This window comes from Octopus bimaculoides, chromosome 18 (assembly GCF_046866305.1).
Source record: "Octopus bimaculoides isolate indiv1 chromosome 18, ASM4686630v1, whole genome shotgun sequence".
Classification (NCBI taxonomy): domain Eukaryota; kingdom Metazoa; phylum Mollusca; class Cephalopoda; order Octopoda; family Octopodidae; genus Octopus; species Octopus bimaculoides.
In genome coordinates, this window is record NC_142945.1 from 2,792,895 (window position 1) to 2,817,678 (window position 24,784).

The window sequence follows — 24,784 nt, forward strand, 5'->3', positions numbered from 1 at the left end:
GAGTGTGGTTACTAATTATGTTCCTCTAGTTTCTGCTTGCATTGCCTCCATTGAGATTATTAAGCGGAATATATGTGTGTGTGTGTATATATATATATATATATATATACAGAGAGAGAGAGAGAGAGAGAGAGATTGATGGAAAAGGAGAAATACATAGACAGACAGGCAGATAACCAGATAAAGAAAGACAGGCAGATAAGTAGACAGAGATTCAAAGAGATGATTTTAAAGTATGGTGCTTTATTTATAGGTCAAAAGTTCTAGCTTTGCTACAAGCAGTAAAATGGTCAATTAGAATAACGAACAATTATCTGATTCATTCTTAGATTAATTAGGTGCTATGTGAAGAATTAACTGTCTTTGAAGTGCTGGCAGTAGAAATGGCCAAGTTGAAGCAATGTCAGACAAGCTCCATCACAGGGTCGACAACATTACGGTTCTATCTTATTGATGATGTTGGTTGAGTGTTCTGGATGGAGCATGTTCAGAAGCTTAACACTTGCTGACTCAGTTCACCTACGTGTAAAATAAGTGCAATGGATAGTTCAAAGTTAGCCATTGATAAATGCAGCAGCAGTTTATCTGACTGGTATGTGTATTTGAATGGTTCGGTTTATCTTTGGTATTTATTTTATCAACCCTTGGAAGGACAAAAGAAAAACGAAACTATTGTGGGATTTGAAATCAAAATATAAAGGGAGATAGACTGAATACATTGCTCTACTGATTCCACCATCCACTAATACTGTTCTTATAATAATCCTTTCTACTGGAGGCACAAGGCTTAACATTTTTGGGGGGGAGAATTAAGTCGATTACATTGACCCCAGTGCATAACTGGTACATATTTAATTGACCCTAAAAGGATGAAAGGCAAAGTTGACCTCAGCAGAATTTGAACTCAGAACACAGTGATAGGCAAAATACCACTAAGTATTTCGTCCAGCATGCTAATGATCCTGCCAGCTCGCCACCTTAATAATAATAATAATAATAATAATAGTTTCAAATTTTGGCACATGGCCAGTAGTTTCAGAAGGAAAGGGATAATCAATTACATTGACCTCTGTATTTGGCAGATACTTATTTTATCGACCCCAAAAGGATGAATGACAAAGTTGACCTTGGGATCACTGGTGGCAGCAGCAGCAGCAGCAGCAACCATAGTCTTCATCTGAGGGATCTGCTGCTGTCTTCTATCTTATTTTTGTTTCAATTTTCCTCTTGCTTCCAATGGAAAGTCAAGTCACCTCTACTGCCACATATGTAGCAGCTAGGTCTTCTCTGCTCTGTCAGTTTTAATGACCCCTTTTCTGCTCCCAAAGGGGAACAAAACTAAATGCTGCAGGGCATTTAGTTCATTTAATGTAGCAGTATGTTTATCTCCATCACATACCAGTAGATTTAGACACCCTCTCAGTCAAACCACCTTTGACCCAGTGACACATCAAAGATGCTAGAGAGAGAGAGAGAGAGAGAGAGAGATAGAGAGAGAGAGAGAAAGAGAGAGACAGACACACAAGAGACAGAGAGCTGCATCAACACCAGACTGGTGGTCATTTACAGCCAAGTTGACTGAAACAAGATGAAATGAAGCAATTTGCTTGCATACACGTGCTGTCTTGTCTGGCAATTGAACCCCAACCTTATAATTGTGAACCCAATATGCTCACCACTAGGCCATGTTCCCCAGTAACATGGGCAACTATCTGTAAACTACTGGTGGGGGTAGGGGTTAAGAATGAGAGATTAACAGATATTAGTCAAAACTAAAGCTAAACAAAAAAAAAATAAAAACAAACAAAAAAATAGTGATATGTATTAATTGGTTTAGTCTGTTATTTTTTTTTAGTTAAATAATTAACTACATACACTCACCACCATTTAGGATATAAACCATCTTAGGTCATAAAATGTTGAAAAATATATATTCTCTGGTTGATGGGGAAAAACAGATAAATAATAGTAAATAAATATAAAAAATACATAAACAATAAATACATTTTTGATAATTATATATATATATATATATATATATATATATATATATATATATATATATATGAGGGTGAGTCAAAAAGTAACGCCATTTTGTTTAGGACAGGTATAATTACCAACACAGGAACATGTATCATACATCAAAATGAAGCTAAACCCTAAACCCTAACCCTGACCCTAAAACCCTAACCCTAACACCCTAGTGAAAATCGTGGTATATTTACAAAATATTGACGAACATGAGTTATATTTTACTGAATGATTGTGTACTTGCATGTGTATGCGTTTGAGAGAGCAAGAGAGGAAGAGGTAGGGAGAGGGGGAGAAAGGGCTACAGGTAGTTAAAAGTTTTCTTATGACGGCTTCTCTTCACTGCCTATTACTTCATTAGAAATCTATGGATGCACTTACGCACATAATAGAGAAAAATTAAACAAATATGGACGACTTGCTCCGAAACACCACCGAGTGGGGAACACTTCACAAAAATAACCTGCAGGTGTTTCCTTCAAAATTCCTACATGCTCGAATTGTACATACATCAAGGTATATTTGTAGAAAATTTCACGAAAAAATATTCATTTTCCTGGAAGTTAAGAGGAATTTAAGTGGAATTTCCGAAAATTGTCCCCCACCCTCATCCCAAAACACTTTCACTGAAAATTTTTGTATATTCGGAATCTACATAATAAATAATGTATGCATAGAAAATTTCATAAAAAGATATTCATTTTTCTAAAAGTTATGACCTTCCAAAGTCGGTGGGTACAACTTTGTAGTTATGCCACATTGACGAACGTGAATGATTGTGTTTACTTCCACGTGTATGCGTTTGCAAGAGCGAGAGAGGAAGAGGGGGAGATAGAGAACGGGAGCAATGTGTATGTTGTTGTCACAGATTACGTATGTGTGGTCGTGTGTGTTTTTACGTATCAATGTTATGAAAAATAGGTAACGAATACTGAGAAGAAAGTTTAATCTATGACGTTGTATGTATCACTTTCTCTCTCTGTTGAGCGCGTGTGTAAGAACGCTGTCCCAGGTAGAAGGGAAGAAATATAAAAGTTGCTAGAAACAACAGCCAAATCTTCCTTAAATCATACAAAGTAAACGGAATTTTAAAAACCTAATTACTGCACTGGAAAGTTCACATCGAGAAAATTCCATTGATGTAAATTTTTTTACAAAAAGGTGGAAAATGTGGATGTCTATAAACTTTTAAAAAGGCTTCACACAGACACACAACTTCAGCTTTATATATATAAACAGAATATATATATATATATATATATATATAAACAGAATATATATATATATACATATATATTATATATATATATATATATATATATATATATATATATATATATATATATATATATATATATATTCTGTTAAGCTAATCTATAAAACACTAATCTAATCAGATTAAACTCCTCATTTAGATCATTCAAGCACAAAATGATGAGAAATATATCTGATTTACTGAAAGTTAATCCTTTACCATATAAACTATATATATATATATGTATATATATATATTTAGACACACATACACACACGCAAATGAAATATACCATACTTACATCATAATCATTTTACATCAGTTTTTCTTACGTTGTTGTGAGTTGGGTGGAGGGGGGGGGTCTTGCAACATTGCACAACCCCCCCCAGCATTTGCTATACCAATTCATCATCGAGTACACACAACCCCCCTCCCCCATGTTCATTATTGTATGTCAAAGCACGGATTTTACTGCTGGGGTGGAGGTGCATGGCTCAGTGGTTATGGTATTTGGCTCGTGGTCATAAGGTTGTGAGTTTAATTCTCAGAAGCATGTTGTGTCCTTGAGCAAGACACTCTATTTCACGTCCCTGCAATCCATTCAGCTGGCAAAAATCAGCTGTACCAGTAATTAAGATGGGGTCAGCCTTGTCACATTCTGTGTCACACTAAATCTCCTTGGGAACTACGTTAAGGGCATGTGTGTCTGTGGAGTACTCAACCACTTGCACGTCAACTGGGCAGGCTGTTTGTTGGTCAAATCAACCAGAACCCTCGTCATCATAACTAACGAAGTGCCAGCTTTTACAGCTGGGTGCCCTTCCCCTTGTCACAGAGGCCTTTATAGGGTTACTGAATCAGAAATAGCAGGCAAATTCCTTCAACTAACCCTCTACATGATATATGAGTGAATGAACAAATCAAAGAAGTGGCACTCAACGCATTTGGTAAGAGTCACATTATATTTTTGAATAAGTCATATGGAGCTGAGCCAAACTGTGTATATGTGTGTGTAGAGAGAGAGAGAGAGAGAGAGAGAGAGAGAGAGAGAGAGAGAGAGAGAGAGAGAGAGAGTATATTTTAAGATATACATCTCTATAGACACATATACGTATATAAATGAATACGCCTCAATGTATGAATGTATGTTGTTAATAATGTCAAAATAAATAAATAATGTGAAAAACTGAAGAGAACACTGCAATCTCCGATGTTGTTATATAACAACGTTCAGTAATGTTGTGGAGTGACGATACAGTATGGAAGACCAGACGTGTCACCTGTATTGTCTAAAGCATTTACTTTGATTTTTGAAGTCTTTATCACAAACACAGATCAACCAAAATTATTGAGTCCTGTAATTTAAAGCTTCTGGTGAATCAACAGATACATATGTGTGTGTGTGTGTGTGTGTGTGTGTGTGCATACATACAGACAGACAGACAGACAGACAATAAACGTTTTACAGTTTCATTTGCAAGACTTTGGTCATCCCAGGTTACAGTAAAAGACACTAACCCAAAGCAACACAACATGTATCTTTTAAAAAACAACAAAAAATCCCACAGACCATAAAACTCTATTTTAGTGTACATTTTATTTATTGCTTACTTTCTTGTAGTCAGCTTGGAACATGTTCATCGCTGTCAAGGAGGAGATGATAAATGGTAAAGAGGAACACAGCGGCAGCAGCAGAGAATGGTTGGGGCAGGGACGGGGGGGGGGGAATGGTAGGAAGAATGAGTTGAAGAGAGATGGCAGAGGGATTGGTAGAGGAAGTAGCAGAGATAATGGTAATTGTAATGCAAGGGTGATGCCAGATGGAATGGTAAAGGAAGAACGGAAGAGAGGGAAATGTATGGAGCAGCAGACTTCTCGTGTAAAAGTGCACAGTGAGTTGAATGTACCAAATATGGAGAGAAGAACACAATATGGATGTAGAGTCCATATCTACTCCCAAGAGAAGCATATGCAGAAAAGATGGCACCAGAACCATATATATATACATATACATACACACACACATACATGTATCTATATATGTACGTACACATGAATACATACACATATATACATATATATATCTATATATGTATACACACAAACAAATATATATATATATATATATATATATATATATATACACACACACAGATATATATAGATACACATATACATACATATACATGCACAAATGCACATATACATGCATAAAAGATGTGGACAGAAAAGAGTAAGCGAAAAAGATGTAGAGAGGAAGTGATGACTGGCAGCTGTCCAGCAGGGAGTGAGCATCACAAGTGGTGGTGGGTGTGGGGAAGGGGAGAAGAGATGATTGATAGGGTGATAATTGAAGGGGGTCAGAGGAGGGAGGAGGTGGACACAGGTAGAGTGGTGAGGACAGACCAATACAGTCGCATAGACAGACCAAGCGAAGGACACTGGCAGATAGGGACCGGAGCAGGAGGGGGGGAATAGAATGACAGGGAGGTGGGGGACCGGAGCAGGAGGGAAGTAAAATGACGGGGATGGGGAGGGGGGCTTTGAAGTGGAGCGGCAGAGGGTGGGAACCATTCTTAGGCCATGAGCTTCATAGGTGGTGGGGAGATGTGAGAGAGTGAGATAGGGAAGGTGATCAACAGGTAGATAGGAGGAGGAGGGGTTTATCATCAGATCAGGAATGCAAAGGGTGACTGCAAATACTGGCTTAGAAGGGTGTAAATATACATACATACCCCATACCCACTACATGCAGGGATGTGTGTGCAAAACCACTATTTCATATATATATATATATATATATATATATATATATATATATATATATATATATATAGATAGATAGATAGATAGATAGATAGATAGATGCAGGCCATCCAGAAATACTGTTTCTAGAAGCCATACTATTCTATGTACCTACCTTTTCTAAGATGGCTGTTATTTCTAGCACATCAACACTAAATTAATTCCTTCCTAATGCTGACCACACAAACCGATATCTGTACATGATAGCTTGACTTACAAGAAACAGTAGCCAAACATTCCTTATACTACATATTTACAGCTTAAAGAAAGACACATTGGAAAATGGAGCCAGGAGTAGGTTATTCTTGGAAAACAAAAGCAAAAAAAATATTACAGGATGGCCATAGTTGGAATGCCTTTGTTTATAGATTTACTTGCTGAGAGCCATCCAAGAGTAAACAAGAATAAGATACATCTTGCAGAAAACCAACAGAGATTCTTTGGAAGTTATAATATTACCAAATTAGAGAGAGAGAGAGAGAGAGAGAGAGAGAGAGAGAGAGAGAGAGAGAGAGAGGGGGAGAGAGAGAGAGAGAGAGAGAGAGAGAGAGAGAGAGAATCTGTAGTCTTCATGCCTTTCTGAAGATCTTTCTGACTAAAGGCAGCAATCAAAAACCATTCTAATCAAGTAATCAAAATAAGTCTGTGGAAGATTCCATTTGTCAATATTTTCTGATTCTAGCAAAGGATTTGTGTACATTCATTTAAATAATGGTTAATATGTATTTAAAGATGAGAGAGAGAGAGAGAGAGAGAGAGAGAGAGAGAAAGAGAGAGAGAGAAAGAGAGAGAGAATATGGAATAGGAATATTAGGACTTTTTGGAGAAGCAACATGAATATTCTTCAATTCCTCTGAGATTGGCATTGGAAAGGAAAAACCAATGGAAAGAAAGATTAGCAGAGAGAGAAATTAACAAACTGTCATTTCTCAGTGTGCGTGTGTACGCACACACACACTTTATATATTGTGGAAAATATATATATATATATATCAACATAGTTAACTTACAAGATCAGTGAAATATAAAATATATCACACGTATAACACACACACACACATATTTTGGTTAAGTATCATACAAAGACGATATGTTTCGTATGAGCTGTCATTTTAGACAGAAATATGAAAAAAAAAAATTATGCATTTCTCTTTAGTTGCTTTGGGTTTGTTTATTATTTTTAATACTAGCATCATCATCATTATTATCGTCATTATTATCATTAATATTAATCTTGCTCAGAAATAGGATGAAATGGAGCTGTCTCTAAAAAAAATGAAAGAAATAAATAAAAAAACAGCAGATATGGCAAATGCTTCCATTATTGTTTAGCTCCTGACCATTGTGCCTTACCCCAATTCCTACCTCATCAGATTGGAATATCTCTTCTTATTTAATTTATTGTCGAAGAGAAGCATTCCACTTCTCAGGTGACCATTCTGTTGCCAGCACCCTCAGTATGGCTGGTTAGGCGTATCCTGGATGAGGATGCTAAGACAAACACGACAGAGATTTCTAGATGGTGAATAGGTGTGGGTACCATTTGTGAGAGGCATGTCTTTCTGCTGCTTATCTCAATAGAACTGCAGTCTTGTTTGAAGCAAAGACCGAGACTGGGCACCTAACATTTAGAATTATATCAGGTATCAGGGTCAGGGGAAATTTCATTCTAGTAATCTATGGTGGCAAACTGGCAGAATTATTAGCACTTTGGACAAAATGCTTAGAAGCATTTCTTCTGACTCTTCACATTCTGTGTTCTAATTCCACCAGGGTCAAATTTGCCTTCTATCCTTTGGAACCGTAAGAACATCGGGTGCTTCTATTGGAGTCTACTCTGTTGCAAGAACAAGGATTAGGGTCCCAGCTTAAGGGTACCTCCCTCTCTCCTTGTCACCAGTCTTGGCAGCCCTGTAAAGAGTCATAGGCACTGCATTCCCTCCTACCTAAAAGCATTCCCTCCTACCTAAAAGCATTCCCTCCTACCTAAAAGCATAACAGAAGCAACAATTTGAGTGACCAATATAAACCTGATTAATATTGGCAAAGAAACAGAAACCTATGATTTAAAACCCTACAGAGATTCAAGTCAAACAGCTTTTTTTTTTTTAATTCCTCTCCCCACCCCCTGCCGCCAATTCCCATAATAATCACTGTTCTCGTTAGAATTCTAAACAGATGTCAATTTAAAGTAATGCAATTCTTAAGTGCCTTATGGTTTATTAGACATGAGAATTGGTAAACGGCTTCGATTCCAGTTGAACATGACACTTCACTTGCATGCAACGAATTGCTGCTGGAGAACTCACCACTCACCCATCCTTGCCATTCTCACAGAAATCAATAATACAAGGAATTAATGGCATATAATAATGATGATGATGATGATGATGATGATGATGACAAAAATAATTGTTTCTAATAATAATAATAATAATAATAATAATAATAATAATAATAATAATAATAATAATAATCATCCCTATATTCTAATTTTAGTGTATATACTGCCAAAGCAAATAATAATCTTAATAACAATAATAATAATTGTTTCTAATAAGGATAATAATAATCATCTCTGTATCATTCCAATTTTAGTATATGTACTGCTGAAGTAAGTAAATGATAATAATAATAATAATAATAATAATAATAACTAAAAAAACTAATGATTTACTTATTGCCACAGGATTGATGCAGGTGTGTGTGTGGGGGGGGGGCATTATAGAGAGAAATTACAAAATGGTGGGTGGCTTTACTTTGAGTAGGATCAAAAAAGAATATGCTGCTGCTGCTACTACTACTACTAATAATAATAATAATACTTTCTACTATAGGCAAAAAGCCTGAAATTTGTGGGGAGGGGATAGTCAATTACATCAACCCCAGTGTGTAACTGGTACTTATGTGTTCATCTCAGATGGGGTTGATAACTGGCAGCTCCAGCATGGCCATAGCTGTAAAGTTTATTCCAGAAGACTACACCAAGCTCTGCTGTCAGCTTCGACATAGTTTCTATGGATGAATGCCCTTCCTAAAAACTAACCACCTTGCAGAGTGTTCTGGGTCCCTTTTCTTTTAGTTGGCACCAGCAGCAGTGAGGTTACCAAGTAATTCACAAGAGAAGACAAGGCCCCTCAGCCTAAGTATTGAAGGACAGAAAAAAGGAATCTTGCATGAGAAGAGATACATGGCTGCCTCAGGTGGGGAGCGTGAGTAGAGAGAGATGACCCAAGGCTGTAGAAAATGATATTTACCCAAAATGCCATGCAGTGGAGTTGAACCCAAGAAAAAGGTATATAGATATAGCAGTGGTACTTGTGCCATGTGAAAAGCACCCAGTACAGTCTGTGGAGTGGTTGGCTTTGGGAAGGGCATCTGAGTGTGGAAACCATGTCAAAAGAGACAAAAGAACTTGGCATGATTCCTGGCCTGGCCAGTTCTGGCCAAACCGTCCAACCCATGCCAGCATGGAAAATAAATGATGATGATGATGATGATGATGATGATGATGTTTTCACCAAGTGCATCACTGGCACATTATGTAAGTAGACTGACTAAATTAATATCAGTTGTGGTGGTTATGGCCGGTGTCGTACATTAAAATACGTTTGAATATAGACAAAATAAGGAAAAAAGAGACAAAAATTGTGAGAGGGGGGAGGGGGAGAAGAAAAAGTTACATTGTGAGTTTTATGCCCTGTTTGTAATAGTTGTTGTTGTTGTTGCAATGTCTTTAATTGGTTCTTGGGAAGGAAACACACTGATGGAAGCTGTGGTTCCAACCAAGAATTAAAAAAAAGAAGTGGGCAGCAATTGTAATAGACAATAGCTCAAACCTAATTAATTAACTAACGAATGAAATTGAATTAACAGTAGATGATTAGTGAGTTGTGCATGGAACAACACACAATAACAGTAACAAAAATAATAATAATAATAAAGATAATTCTTGCTAATTTTGGCACAAAGCCAGCTGCTTAGAGGGGAGGGGCTTAAGTCAGTTACACTGGCCCCCAGTGTTCAACTGGTACTTATTTTATCAACCCCGAAAGGTAAAGTCTACTTTGGCAGAATTTGAACTCAGAATGTAAAGAGAGACAAAATGCCACTAAGTATTTTGTCTCATGTGTTAACGGTTCTGCCAGCTTGCTGCTTTAATAATAATAATAATAATAATAATAATCTCAACAAGAATCCAAAGGAAAGCTAAAGGTTACAAATGAAGTATTTTGTCAATGGCTACTTTTTGTGGTTAAAACTAAAGTCTGCTACACCTTCCTTCCTTCCTTATTTCCTACATTAAGCTAATATAGTTTCTTTGTTTCTATTTTATCTCAATTGTGTAAACAAAAGCAAAAACAAAGAGAGAGAGAGAGAGCCTTCTCATCCTCACTGAAATTAATCTAAAAACAGAAAAAAAAAACCCCACTTGATAGAATGAATAAATAAGTCTTTGGAAACATTGCTGCCAATAATAACAACAACAACAACAACAACAAAATGAAAGAAAAGGAATCAATGATTACATTTCAATATAACCAGACACACAAGGGAAAATGAGGTGAGGCAGTTGGCTTTTCTTTCCATTTTTTGCATATCTTTTTTTGAAAAAATTTGTTCCTTCCCTCCTTTAAGAAGTGAAGTGATAGTCTTTGTAGCAATAATGTTCCATATTTTCCGTAATCTTCAACTCAAACATGGCAGTTCCTGTTTTCTTTGAGAATTTCGAAACGGATAACATTTTTTTTTTATAATTTTTTATTTTTTAAATGAAAGATAAAATTAAACAAACCAGCACCGATGAAAACATAACCTCCTTCCTTGGCAGAGGTGATAAATATATAAGCACAGGCATGGCTGTGTGGTTTTAAAGCTCACTATGAAATCGGACAGTTCTGGGTTCAGTCCCCCTGTGTGGCACCTTGGGCAAGTGTCTTCTACAACAGCCTTGCGTCAACCAAAACCTTGTAAGTGGATTTGGTAGATGGAAACTGGAAGAAGCCCATCATATTTGTGTATCATCACAATCATCATCATCATTTAACGTCTTTTCTCCATGCTGGCATGGATTGGGCAGTTTGACAAGAGCTGACAAGCCAGAGGGCTATGCCAGCTTCTATTGTCTGTTTTGGCAAGGCTTCTATGGCGAGATGCCCTTCTTAAGGGGTTCTGGGGAATGAAGGGAGAGGTCTGAGGAATATGTCTGTGTCTGGGTTTGAGAACTGGTGTTGGTGTGCTTACATCCCCACAACTTTGCTGTTCAGCAAAAGACATTGATAGAATAAGCACCGTGTTTTAAAAAAGAAATAGGTCAATTTGCTTGACTAAAACCCTTCGACACAATGCCCCAGCATGGCCACAGTCCAATGACTGAAACATGGAAAAGACAAAAGAAAGATATATTTGTCTAAAGCAGTAAACGAAGTTTGTTTAATACTTTTAAAAAAATTGAAGGTTAAAATAATTAAAGAAAAAAATTGATTTAAATTAAATAATTTTTAAAAAGAAGTTAAGCAACAAAATGTTATTTTTTAAAAATTTTGAATTGTAATTTCAATCTAATTTAAGAGTTCTACAAATGTGTTTCAGTGATTAATCGATATACAGCTTCAGTGATTGGTCGTTAAGTTGATTAGAGGATTTAATCACTTTGTTACTCAATAGATTTAGGAAGAACAAAGAAGCTGAGTTGGTATGTAACTTAATACCAGCAGGAATCAACACACACACACACATATATACATATATGCATACAATATATGCATATATATACACACATATATACAGACACACATACACACACACATACACACACATATACACACATACATACATACATACATACATACATACATACACATACAGACACATACATACACATACATATCGTCATCGTTTAACATCCGCTTTCCATGCTGGCATGGGTTGGACAGTTTGACTGAGGGCTGGCGAGCCAGAAGGCTGCACCAGGCTCCAATATATATGTGTGTGTGTGTGTGTGTGTGTGCGTGTGTGTGTGTGTGCGTGTGTGTGATGGTTCTCCTTTCAGTTTCTGTCTACCAAATTCACTCCTGGCCTATAGAAGAGACTTGCAGTGGGGTTGAACCTAAAACCACATAGCTGGACAGCAAACTTCTTAACCACACAACCACACCACACTTACAGCTTTTATATGTGTGTGTGTGTGTGTGTATGTGTGTGTGTGTGTGCATCTACACACACACACACACACACACATGTGCGCATGTGCAGTTTAGTGCAAACCATTGGCAAAAAAGAGTGCATGATACGACAGTAATAGTTTTATTTTGGTTGAACAAGTCTCTTGTTACTTTGAGTTTCGTTTGCAGAAGCATAGAGTCTTCAGGCAAGTTGACTGAAGAAATGATGGAATTTGCACGTCGGTATTTCTATATAGGATTCCTGTCAGAGTATGGAAGTCAAAAGGAAATGGAAGAAAAGGAAAAGAAGAATCAAAAGGAAAAGATAAAATGGAAAAAAGTAAGAAAAAAGAAGAAAAATAAATCTATCTATCTATCTATAAATATATACCCCCCACACACACATACATACAAGCATGCACAGGTCAGAAAACTGAACTTTGAGAATCATCACAAGAGTGATTCTAAGGAATCAGAGATAGCCATCATCATCCTTTAATGCCTATTTTTCCATGCTGGCATGTGTTGGACAGTTTGACCAAAGCTGGGAAGCTGCACCAGGTTCCAGTCTGATTTGGTTTGGTTTCTATGGCTAGATGTCCTTCCTAATGCCAACCACTTTACAGAAGGTGCTGGGTGCTTTTTAACATGCCACTGGCACGATGTGCCACCAAATTGTTGCTGTGATCTTCCCTTTGAAAAAAAAAATGGAACCACTTCTCAGAAGACTGAAAAGTACCACCAGTTTCTTTGTAGGAAGAAGAATACCACAATTAAGTGCCATTAAGAAGCAAAAAGCCCAGAATTCAAGAACTCAGATGTAAGAAATATTATTAGCCATATTAACAGATGTTGCTGAAGACTACGTCTTTGGATTCTCTCATGCTGAGTTCCAGACAATAACATGTGTCAATTCCCTTCAAGACCTTTGTACAATGTTGGCAATGTCTTGGAAGAAGACAACAAACTTTTGCAAGTGAGAGGTGTCAATTGATCATCTCAACCAAATGAGTTGAGTAGGTGTTGTCTGACCCCAGGTGAGACCTGGTTAAGCAGACCTATGATCAAAACTGCTTCAGTTATGGCCATCTCATATAATTTTCAGGAATGGTCCAACACAGATTACGTTATCTTGTCTGTGTTCCTTGCTTTTCTTTTCATTAAAAGACAATAAGGTGTCGTTTGAGGAAGATTTGGCTGCTATTTCTAACACCTTAGATGAAATTGAAAAAGTATAAAAAGTGACCTACTTGGTACAGGAAGAGGCACAGGTGCCACTCTGTCACTGATCAACATACCATAAGCTGTGGTTTAACAAAAAAATAAACACATCAAAAATGAGATACACATTCACACACACACAAATACACACGCATAAACACATACACACACACACACAAACACACATAAACCCACAAAACATTTGGCATTATTTTATGTAAATGCAAAAGATTCTTAAGGCCCGGATGAAACAGTTAACCATTTTGATACCAACCCACCTGAGACCACCCCCACTGGTTCTATGATACAAGCTTCTTGTTTTAATCTGATCTAAACATCAAAATACTTCAATTTAATTTATATTCCAAACATCAGCTTAATAATGACAAACTTATTTGACTAAATTCTTCATTATTTTCAAAATTGAAACAAAGGCAACATATTTCAACAGAAATACGATAAGAAAAGGGTTAAAGTTATCTAGATTATATTAATTTACATTACAATCGCCAGCTCAATAATGACTAAGTTATTTTATCTAATTATTCATTATTTTAAAAATGAATTGAGACAAAGATTATGTAGTCATTTCTGATGATTGCCAGAGTTAGTTCTCAATTTCTGGTATGAAACCATTTGGAAAATTGGCTACAATGAGGCTATAACATTGTATTCTATTATTATGGTTAATGATAATAATACACCCACTACAAACTAATGTATGTCTTAGGTTTGTCATGAGCCTACAGGCTGGAGTTTAACCCAGGGTGAGTGATCAAGATTAAAATACACAGAATGACCTAAATAGGACACCAGTTGGTCTCAGGGCTAACTGCTCTGGCTGTTTCCATATGTTCAGGATTATGTGATCAACAGAATGGGTAGAAAGGGGTGGAGACAATTGCAGAAGATAAAGTAAGGTGGGAAGGAGAAAGAAATGAGATCCTGATGATGTGTATGAAATGAGAGAACAGTAATTGAATTGCCACAGTGGAAGAGTAGTAAGTGAGACAATAAGATTTTGTAAAGGTTGGGTGCAATGGAAGAGAGACAGTTATAGTAGGTACTTATCTATAAGTCAAAAGAGAGCATAAGTGAAGGATAGTCATGAAAATAGCAAGTGGTCAGAGAGTATGATGAATGATAAAAAATGAGCAGGGGGAGGGGAGTGGCAGGTAGTGGTGTGGAAATAGGGTGGTTATGCTAGCAGATGAAGGAGAGAGCATGGAATGTGGGTGGTCAAGAGTGTAACGGAAACAGAATGAATATTATAATGAAAATTCAGATGAATCTGAAAGCAGAATTGTTGGTCTCTAGGTGAAACATCTGGCAAATTGCAGGTCAACTTTATATTAGAAAATAACTCTGCCTTCAAACATGTTGAGTATTTTTATTTTTAATTTGCAGCTGCCATAGCCACTAAGGCTACCTGTACCTCTCTCTCTCTCTCTCTCTCTCTCTCGCATATATATATATATATATATATATATATATATATATATATATATATACACACATATACACCTATGTACATGATTGAATGGATAAGCAAAATTAGCACTCAATTAGTATTTGGTTAGAGTAACGTGAATTCAATATTTTGACTCTTACCCCTTCGGTCACTAAATCGACTGATTAATAATAAATGTGTGTTGTGGAGGGGGAGTGTACTCTAATATAAAACATTGAGAATGAGTGCTCGATACTGCATTGGTGGATAAATATTGTTTATTAGTGAGTTAACAAGACAACCAATGGTTTCATGTGAAGTGATCTTCGCAATTTTTTAAGCATGCCACAGTTTTAGAGACAAGTACCAACTCTTCCATGTGACTTTCTTGAACAATTGTGAAGATCACTTCACATGAAACCATTGGTTGCCTTGTTAACCCACAAATAAAGTTTATACACACATACACACACACACACACACATATATATATATATATATATATATATATATATATATATATATATAAACATGTATATATAATCTGATATAATAATGGGCCAGTGGAGTTAAATGCATTGTTCAAGCAATATTAAAAACAATCTTTTCAGTTCCTTATTTGAGAAGAATAACCTCTCCTAAAAAAAAAAATTAATTAATCAAGCATTAATTTAATTAGGGATTTTAATTACCCCTATTTAAAGATCTCTTTAGTCAGTATCTCCAATAGATATTTATTCCAGAAATGTCTTCAACTGTCTGAAATTTTTTTTTTAAAATCCGACTGTCTAAACAAAGCTAAAATGGTACAAATTTATTAATTTTTTTTTATTTTTCAAAAATTGTTTTCTCAATATTAATTGAAAAAATTGATTATTTCTAATTTCTTATTTAGGTTACAACAAAGCAAATTATTGAAGGAGACAAACATGATAACTGTTTCACTGTTACTCTTCTGATGGTTTCAGCCATAGGACAGTGGCCATGCTGGGGCACTGTAGTGATAGGATTCTTACTTTATCATATCATTCCCCACTGCTTATTCAGATAGCCCCCGTTTTGCTGAATCAAAAACTAGTTGGTGCTGAACGGTGTTGAATAAATATGAGATACAAAGGGACACACACACAAAATAGTCTTTCACACAGCTTTTTTCTACCAAGTTCCCTCACAAGGTTCCACGCCTCTCTTTTCACCATTCTCACCCCACTTTTTTCATTGCTGTTGTCATATTCAACATCCCAGTCTCTGCATTAATCATTTTTCCCCAGTCCTTCCCCACCAGAAAGTCATCCTGTTGGAACTCCCTCTCACGCATCAAATCTCACCAATCTCAGGTATATTCCTTTTCTCCAAAGTCCAATAATTACAAAGAAAAAAAAAAAAAAGAAATCTGAATGTATTGCAGTCCAGGTGCTCCACAATGGGGAATGGTATAGTCAGTTACAACAACCCCAATACACAGTTGGTACTTATTTTATTGACCCCCAAAAGTATGGGAGGGAAATCAACTTCAGCAGAATTTGAACTCAAAACGTAAAAACAGATGAAATGTCACTATTCTGCCAGTCTGCAGTCTTAACAACAACAACAGCAGCAATAATCATCATCATCGTCGTTTAACGTCTGCTTTCCATGCTGGCATGGGTTGGAGTGTTTGACTGTGGACCGGCAAGCCAGAAGGCTGCACCAGGCTCCAATCTGATCTGGCAGAGTTTCTACAGCTGGAAGCCCTTCCTAATGCCAACCACTCCAACAGTGTAGTGGGTGTTTTTTACGTGCCTCCGGCACGAGGGCCAGTCAGGAGGTACTGGCATTGGTCACACTTAGATGGTGCTTTTTACATGCCACTGGCACAGGAGCCAGTCAGGCAGCACTGGTAATGACCACGCTCGAATGGTGCGTTTTACGTGCCAACGGCATGGGTGCCAATCGGGTGGTACTGTCATCGGCCACGACAACAACTTCACTTCCGTCAACAAGTCTTTGCAAGTGCAGTTTATTGCCCAGTGATTGAAGGGTACTCTTAGATGGGCCGGTTATGCTGCACTAAAAGCAATAATATTAGTTTCAAAATTTTGGAACAAGGCCAGCAATTTCAGGGAGGAAGTTGAACTCAGAACATAAAGACAGACAAAATATTGCTAAGCTTTTTGCCCAACATGCTAACAATTCTGTTAGCTTGCTGCTATAATAATAATAATAATAATAATAATAATCTGAAGTAAATAGTATGGGTTCCATTCTTTCTGCACCACACCTCTAAGATATAATATGATTTTTGAAGTTACAGTAAACCACAATAAAAAGTGGTGGTGGTGCAGGTAATGGCAGTGGCGGTGGTGGTGGTGGTGGTGGTGGTAGTAGTAGTGGTGGTGGTGGTAGTAGTAGTGGTGGTGTCAGTGGTGATGAATGGTAGCAGTGACAATGATGGTGATGGTATTGATCAGAGTGATGGTGGTGGTAATGATGGTACTGGTCTGGTGATAGTGGTGTTAGAGCCAGTGATGGTATGGCAGAAACTGTAGTGGTGGTGGTGATAATAGTGGTTGTGGTGATAGTGAAGGCAGAGGGCATGGTGGACAGTGACAAACAACAACAACAACAACATTATTCATTTTATGAGAGACAATTTCCAAACAAAACCGCTTGTAATCTCCGATTGCTTTCGGAACCACCCCCCTGGAAGAATACTTCCCACCCCTCATCACTCATACACCCGACTCAAGTCTGCATTGCTGATCACATTGTTTGGTCTTTTGCCACTCAGTTGAGCAAAAATTAAGCAGAATGTTATGAAAGCCATTGTAGAAGTCACTGGAAAGAAGAAAAAAAAACCCCACAACAAACATTCTGTGTTCCACATGACATGTACACACAACACACACATATAAACATATGTACATGCATATACACACATGTACATGCATGTATAGATACACCTAGACACACAGAAAGTGCATGCATTTATATATATATATATACATATTCATGCAGACAGATACATGTGCACATATATATACATACTAATATTCAGGCATATAGATGCACACGTGTGCTTGCGTGTGTGTATGTATATATATATATATATATATATATATATATATGTAAATACATATACACACATATGTATACATATACACACACACCCAGACATATTCACACATGCACACACACACACACACACATGCACTCACCATCACCATGTATATACACACGCATGCACACATACACACAAATATATATACTCACATTCACATACATACACACACACACACAAACCTATACATCATGTTTGCATGTGCACATGTTCATTAAATGGTGCACTTGCTACATATTGTCATAGGAATATGGAAGAGAGAGAGGAGGGAAGAAAGAAAGATGAATGAGAGTGAAGAGAAAGAGGAGGGAAGAAAGAAAGATGAATGAGAGTGAAGAGAAAGAGGGGAGTAGTGATGTGTGTGTGTGTGTGTGTGTTTGTTCTCATTACAAAAGACCACAGCAAGCAGGGAAACAAAAACAACTGCGCTGCTAAACCTGCCTGTTGCAGCAGTCTGCATTTCTTGTAGTTCTGCTGTTCTGCACAAATGTGCAATCAAAGTACTGTACAGTTTACATAAAGAAGGAATCATTCACCGTACGTGGTTTACTGAATTCTAGTGAACAAACCTTTATCATTGTAATAATTAATGCAAGGAACGTGAACGATTGGTGAACAATCAGTGAACCAGTTAACAGGTACTCTTGCGGTGCTATGAAGGTATTTCAACATTTGATTGGTGGGTGGGGGTGAAATGAGGGTAGACAATGGTAGAATATCATGTGTGTCTCCACCACCACCACCACCACCACCACCACATCTAAGTATTTTATAGTGTTTCTGTGTATCTTCCACTATAGTTCTGGGTTCCAGGTTCAAATATCACTAGAGTTAGCAATTATGTTTGGCTGGAATTAGGAAGAACTGGATAATTTTGTCAACCATTCATAATTGCTGATACAGACATCAGACATCTAATTGGAGCTGGTGCTATAAGCTATACGAGAAGTGATATAAATAATAAAAATAATAATAATTTCTACCACAGGTGCAAGGCCCACAAGGCCTGAAATTTTTCAGGGAAGGGGCCAGTCAATTACATGTGACCATTCAACACAAGGCCATGAACATAGGAGCAATGTTGTTTATTCTCAGTCTTCTGTGAAAAACATATCTGACTGTTGTGAAATATGACCATATTTGGAAGCAGGTGAGGGTCGGTGACAGGAAGGGCATCCAGACACAGAAGAATCTGACTCAGTAAATTCTTTCTGACTCATGCAAGCTTGTGAAAATGGACACTAAAATAATGACGATGATGACGATGACAATCCCAACACAATGGCTGCTGTACATATGGCCGTGTGGTTTTTAGTGGGGGTTCAATCTCAGAGTGGTCCCATGGGAAAGGGTCTTCCATGACAGCCACAAGTCAATAAAATCCTTGAGACTGAAGATTGGGAGACAGAAAATAATATGGAGATCTGTTAGAAAGAGTGTCTTTGTTCTCGGGGAGGAGACAACCTGTCGTCTGGTCCTTGGGCACTTGTTGTGGTGTCTCTTCTGTTGTGAGTGTTTGGGACTTCTGTTAGAGGAATCTCTCTTTTACTCTCTCTCCCCTCCCATCTCAAGGCACCAAAAAAAAAAAAAAAAAAAGAAAGAAAATAGAAAAAATGAAAATGTTGATTCTGACCCACACGTCATCCCCATCCACCCCACCAGCATAGGAAAACAGATTGATGATGATGATGATGATGATGATGATGATGATGGTGACAACGAGGATAGTAATGATGCTAACGATGGTTATCAACATCATCAATAGCATTAACACACCAGTATCATCATCATCAAAGTAATTCAAACAATTATACACACATACATATGTACACACACAAATACACACACACATACATATACAGGCCCACACACACATTTATAAGCCCCCCCACCCACATATATATACAGGCCCACATGCACACACATACACAGCTCCACCACACACACACGCATACATACAAGCCCACGCACATACACACACATACAAGTCCACACACACACACATGCCTGCATGCACACATTCTTTCATGTTGGTAGGAATGAGGGCATCTTATCCAAATATGAATTTTATTTAACCAGTGTGTGTATGTGTTAAACAAGCCTGTGTGTGTGTGTGTGTGTGTGTGTGTGTGTGTGTGTGTGTGTGTGTGTGTGTGTGTGTGTGTTAGGCTACATAAAGGGAAAAGCCACAGGCAGGTAAGTGTGGAGGTGGTGGTGGTGGTTTGGAGGTCAGGGTGTTTGACCTGAAAATTGCTTAATTATTGAACCTGAAGATAGAAGTCAGACGAGAATTCAAATACATACATATACGCATACACACATATGCACACAAATACAAATACGTATACACGCATGCACACACACATGTGCATGCACATACACTTACGCACACATGCATACAGACACGCATACACATATGCATATACGCATACAACGCATACACACACCACACACACATATGCATACACTTCTGGACGAGCAAACTATTTAACCTCTTTCGATTGAGTAATTTAATTAAACTAAAATTAATTTAAACCATTGATAAAAATAAATAAATATACACAGACAAAGTTTATTTATACTTTGGCAGAAATAATGATTTGTAAGCGGTCGTTTTGTAGGACAGGGTGGGGGGAAGGGGTCCCTCATCTGAAATTCAAGTACAGTGACGTCCCCCACCACCCGACCCGTGTAGGTGAACAGCATCCCTGAATATGTGGCGAGTCCACCTCGGCTAAGCTGTCCAACCCATGCCAGCATGGAAAGCAGACATAAAAATGACGACGACAGTGATGGTGGTGATGGTAAATGATGGTCGGGGGAGGAGGGTGGTGGTGATGATTGTGACGACGATGATGGTGATGACAATGACGATGATGACGATGGTGATGATGATGAGGAGGATGGTGGTGATGATTGCAATGATAATGATGATGACGAAGATGACAGTGATGATGATGATGATGATGATAGAGATGATGATGATGGAGATGGTGGTGGTGATGCTGGTGATGGTAATGGTGGTGATGGTGGTGAACAGAGGCCATGAGATCAGAAATGTTTCTGTACTCTAAATCTTATCAACCACAGTGCAATTTGAACTTGGAACCAAAAGACAATGAGGATGGTTATGAAACCAGAAAAACTTCATCCTATCACACCCTACCGTCTGGTCCCCAGTATTTCACTGGTATCTTAACATTATCAACCACTACCCATCCAGAAGGCTGAAAGAAGAAAGCTGGCTTAGATGAGATTTGAACTTAATATCTAAACACCCACAACTAGTTAACTACCGTAACACATTTTGTCCACCACACTACTGTGTCAGTCAATTCACTGCCAACATTTAATGAATTACTAACGAATTACTAACGAATTATTGATTAAAAAAAGACACAAAATAATTCTTATGTTTAATTTATTAAGGTTTTAATGTCGCTTCCCCTTCTTATATTTTTTATTCTTTTACACGTTTTCTTTCAGGCATTGGACTGTGGCCATGCTGGGGCAACGCCTTGAAGGGTTTGAATCAAACAAACTGACCCCAATATTTATTTTGAGCTTGGTGCTTATTCCGTTGGTATTTGTTTTGTGTTTTTGTTTTGCTTTTTTGCTGAATTCTCATGTTATGGGGACATAAACAAACCTACACCAGTGCTACAAACACATAAACATACATATATATATATATATATATATATATATATATATATATATATATATACATACACATATATTAATACATACACACACATATATATACATACACATATTAATACATACACACACACACATATATATAAATACATACACACACACATATATACATATAAATACACACACACACACACAAACACATATATATACACATATGGTGAGTTTCCACACAGTTTCCACCTACTAAATTCACTCTGAAAGCATTGGTTGGTCCAGGGCTATAACAGAGGGCATTTGCTCAAAATATTGCACAGTGGGACTGAACCCAAAACCATGTGATTGGGAAGCAAGCTTCTTAACCACACCAATGCTTGTTTTTTGTTTTATTTTGGTACGTCTGAGGGAAAGGGTTTTGTTGACAAAAGTAGGTGGGTCATCTGTGGTTCCTATGTTACTTGGGTGGACCCTCAGCCATTTGATGTTTAAAAATATCCCAATATATTTTTAGACTTAAATATTAAGAATTGCATTAAAAAATTTTAAAAATTGTTAAAATATTTTGCATACTGAAAAAAGTATAAACAATTTATTGCACACGAATTTTAAGAAAAAAAAATCTTATATAGAGCCCCAAAGGCCATAATATGGTCCCAGGTGAGAACCAAGGACCCTAGTAAAACAAAGCATTAAACCTTAAAAAGACATCAACAAAATGCTTGGCTAAGGATTCTACCAGCTTGTTGCCTAAATAATGACAATGATCATAATAATAATAATCCTTTCTACTATAAGCACAAGGCCTGAAATTTGGGGTGAGAGGACTAGTCGGTTACTTAAACCCCAGTGTATAACTGGTACTTAATTTATCAATCCTGAAAGGAAGAAAGACAAAGTCAACCACGACGGAATTTGAACTCAGAACATAGTGACAGGCAAAATACTGCTAAGCATTTTGCCTGGTGTGCTAACGATTCTGCCAGCTCGCCAACTTAGAATAATAATGATAATAATAATAATCCTGCTGTATACTACAATTCACCAGAAAAGAGTGGGGGAGGGGGATAAGAATCAGGCATGTAAGTCCAGCAAAGTAGGAAGAATAATAGGGAAAAGTACATGAATAGAGGAGAGGATAAAGGAAGAGTGAAAAATGAAGAGTAAAAGAGCCACAAGGAGGGAAAAGTATTTAGGAATGCTAAGAGTGGTGTTGAGGAATTTCAAGAAGCAGGGAATAGCTCCAATTGGACTGGACTTACAGACAGGATCAGTGATGACCCCTGCACAAAGGGGGAGTCCAGCAAATGGTGGAAATCTCAGAGATAAACATTGTTGAAAATATGGAGAGGGAGTTGGCGAGGAAGGTGGCAGCATAGACCAAGTTCTAAAGCAAGGAAGACTATTTAGATCTTCAACATGATTTCTCTGTCAAGTGTTTCCTTCCTGGAAATGGTACGTTCCGGATATCAGCAGCTGTCAATGTTAAGTAGCTGTGTGTTTGTCCTTTAGTGTTGCAGAACACAGGCAACAGCTGTGCTACTGTCCTACACAGAGCTAACTCTGCATACGCAGAAGACAAAAATCCTCAGCAGAAAGCTCAGAAGGAAGGCCCATCTGATGATGTACATAGATAAATTGAGGGCACCATGACAACAGGGCAATTGTGCCCCATGGTCACCCACAGGGAAAGTACAAGACCAAACTGAAATCCAACCTGAAGTGGGCCAAACTCCAACCAAATTTGGAACAAAGGTTGTGAACTGATGTCAGTGGGGCCACGTGTAAAGACATTCGAGCGAGATCGTTGCCAGTGCCACTGGACTGGCTCCTGTGCAGGTGGCACGTAAAATACACCATTTTGAGCATGGCCGTTGCCAGTACCGCCTGACTGGCTTTCATACCGGTGGCACGTAAAAGCACCCACTACACTTTCGGAGTGGTTGGCATTAGGAAGGGCATCCAGCTGTAGAAACTCTGCCAAATCAGATTGGAGCCTGGTGCAGCCATCTGTTTCGCCAGTCCTCAGTCAAATCATCCAACCCATGCTAGCATGGAAAGCGGACATTAAACGACGATGATGATGATGATGATGATGATGGCACAAAGCCATAGAAAATCTGCTTCAACAAATTCCATCTGATCCATGCAATCCCATTGAGGTCGACTTTGTCTTTCATCCTTTCAGGAGGTCAATAAAAAAAAAAAGCACCAATCCAGAGCAGAGAACTGACACAATTGCTAGAATCAGATGCTATGTCTCTGGTTATCTGTTCCAGCCCCTTTACATTCTAACCCTAACCCCTGTGATGACACTGGTACTAAGCTACATTAGCCCAAGCTGGAGGCCTTCTGGGATAAACATCGACAGCAAGGAGAAACTTGCATACATGGCAACTGTTGGTTTTCCTCCGGAAAATCTTGCCTAATCCTATACATCATCATCATCATCATCATCATCATCACTCAACGTCCGTTGTCCATGCTGGCATGGGTTGGAACGGTTCGACCAGGGCTGGCATCCTGGAAGGCTGTGCCAAGCTCCAGTCTGATCTGGCATGGTTTTCTACAGCTGGATGCCCTTCCTAATGCCAACCACTCCAAGAGTGTAATGGGTGCTTTTACTTGCCACTGGCACAGGTGCCATTTGTGTGACACCAATATCTGCCATGATTGCAATTTTGCTCGGCTTAATGGGTCTTCTTCTCAATCACAACATAATGCCAAAAGTCTTGATCATTGCCTCCATGAGGTCCAACACTCAAAAGGAACTCGTCCACTTTGGCTCCATACATATATAGATGACTGATGAAAGCCCTATATACATAAATGGATGGCTGTATAAATTAAAGTATATATGCGAATGGTTTCTATACCATTTTCACAAATTAGAGAGAGAGAAAGAGAAGGAGAGAGGAGAGGGAGAAAAAAAAGATAGATTGACAGAGGGAGAAAAAGACAGGTACATAGATAAATAGATACATAGTATATAGATTTGTACACAGAGATATACATATATCTATAGGTAGATATGTAGGTAGATGAACAGGTAGATGGATAGATAGAGAAACAGCAGAACCCTCAGGGTATGTTTGTATATATCG

The 24,784-nt window shown here is 37.9% G+C and overlaps 1 protein-coding gene across 50 annotated transcripts in view; it reads right to left on the minus strand.

Annotated features, from left to right (window-relative positions):
- The window catches only part of LOC106871531 (guanine nucleotide exchange factor DBS), a 179,665-nt gene that overhangs the window by 148,171 nt on the left and 6,710 nt on the right, over positions 1-24,784 (minus strand). For 33 of the 50 annotated variants that reach the window (XR_016244916.1, XR_016244915.1, XR_016244914.1 and 30 more), the window contains exon 2: positions 13,506-13,559. The exons of the other annotated variants lie outside the window; for them this stretch is intronic. Coding sequence is in view for 20 of the 33 variants with exons in the window: in XM_089365626.1 (XP_089221752.1) it covers positions 13,506-13,559 (54 nt within the window). In the remaining 13 variants the exon portion in view is untranslated. The remainder of the gene's footprint in view (positions 1-13,505; positions 13,560-24,784) is intronic. 50 annotated transcript variants of the gene reach the window in all.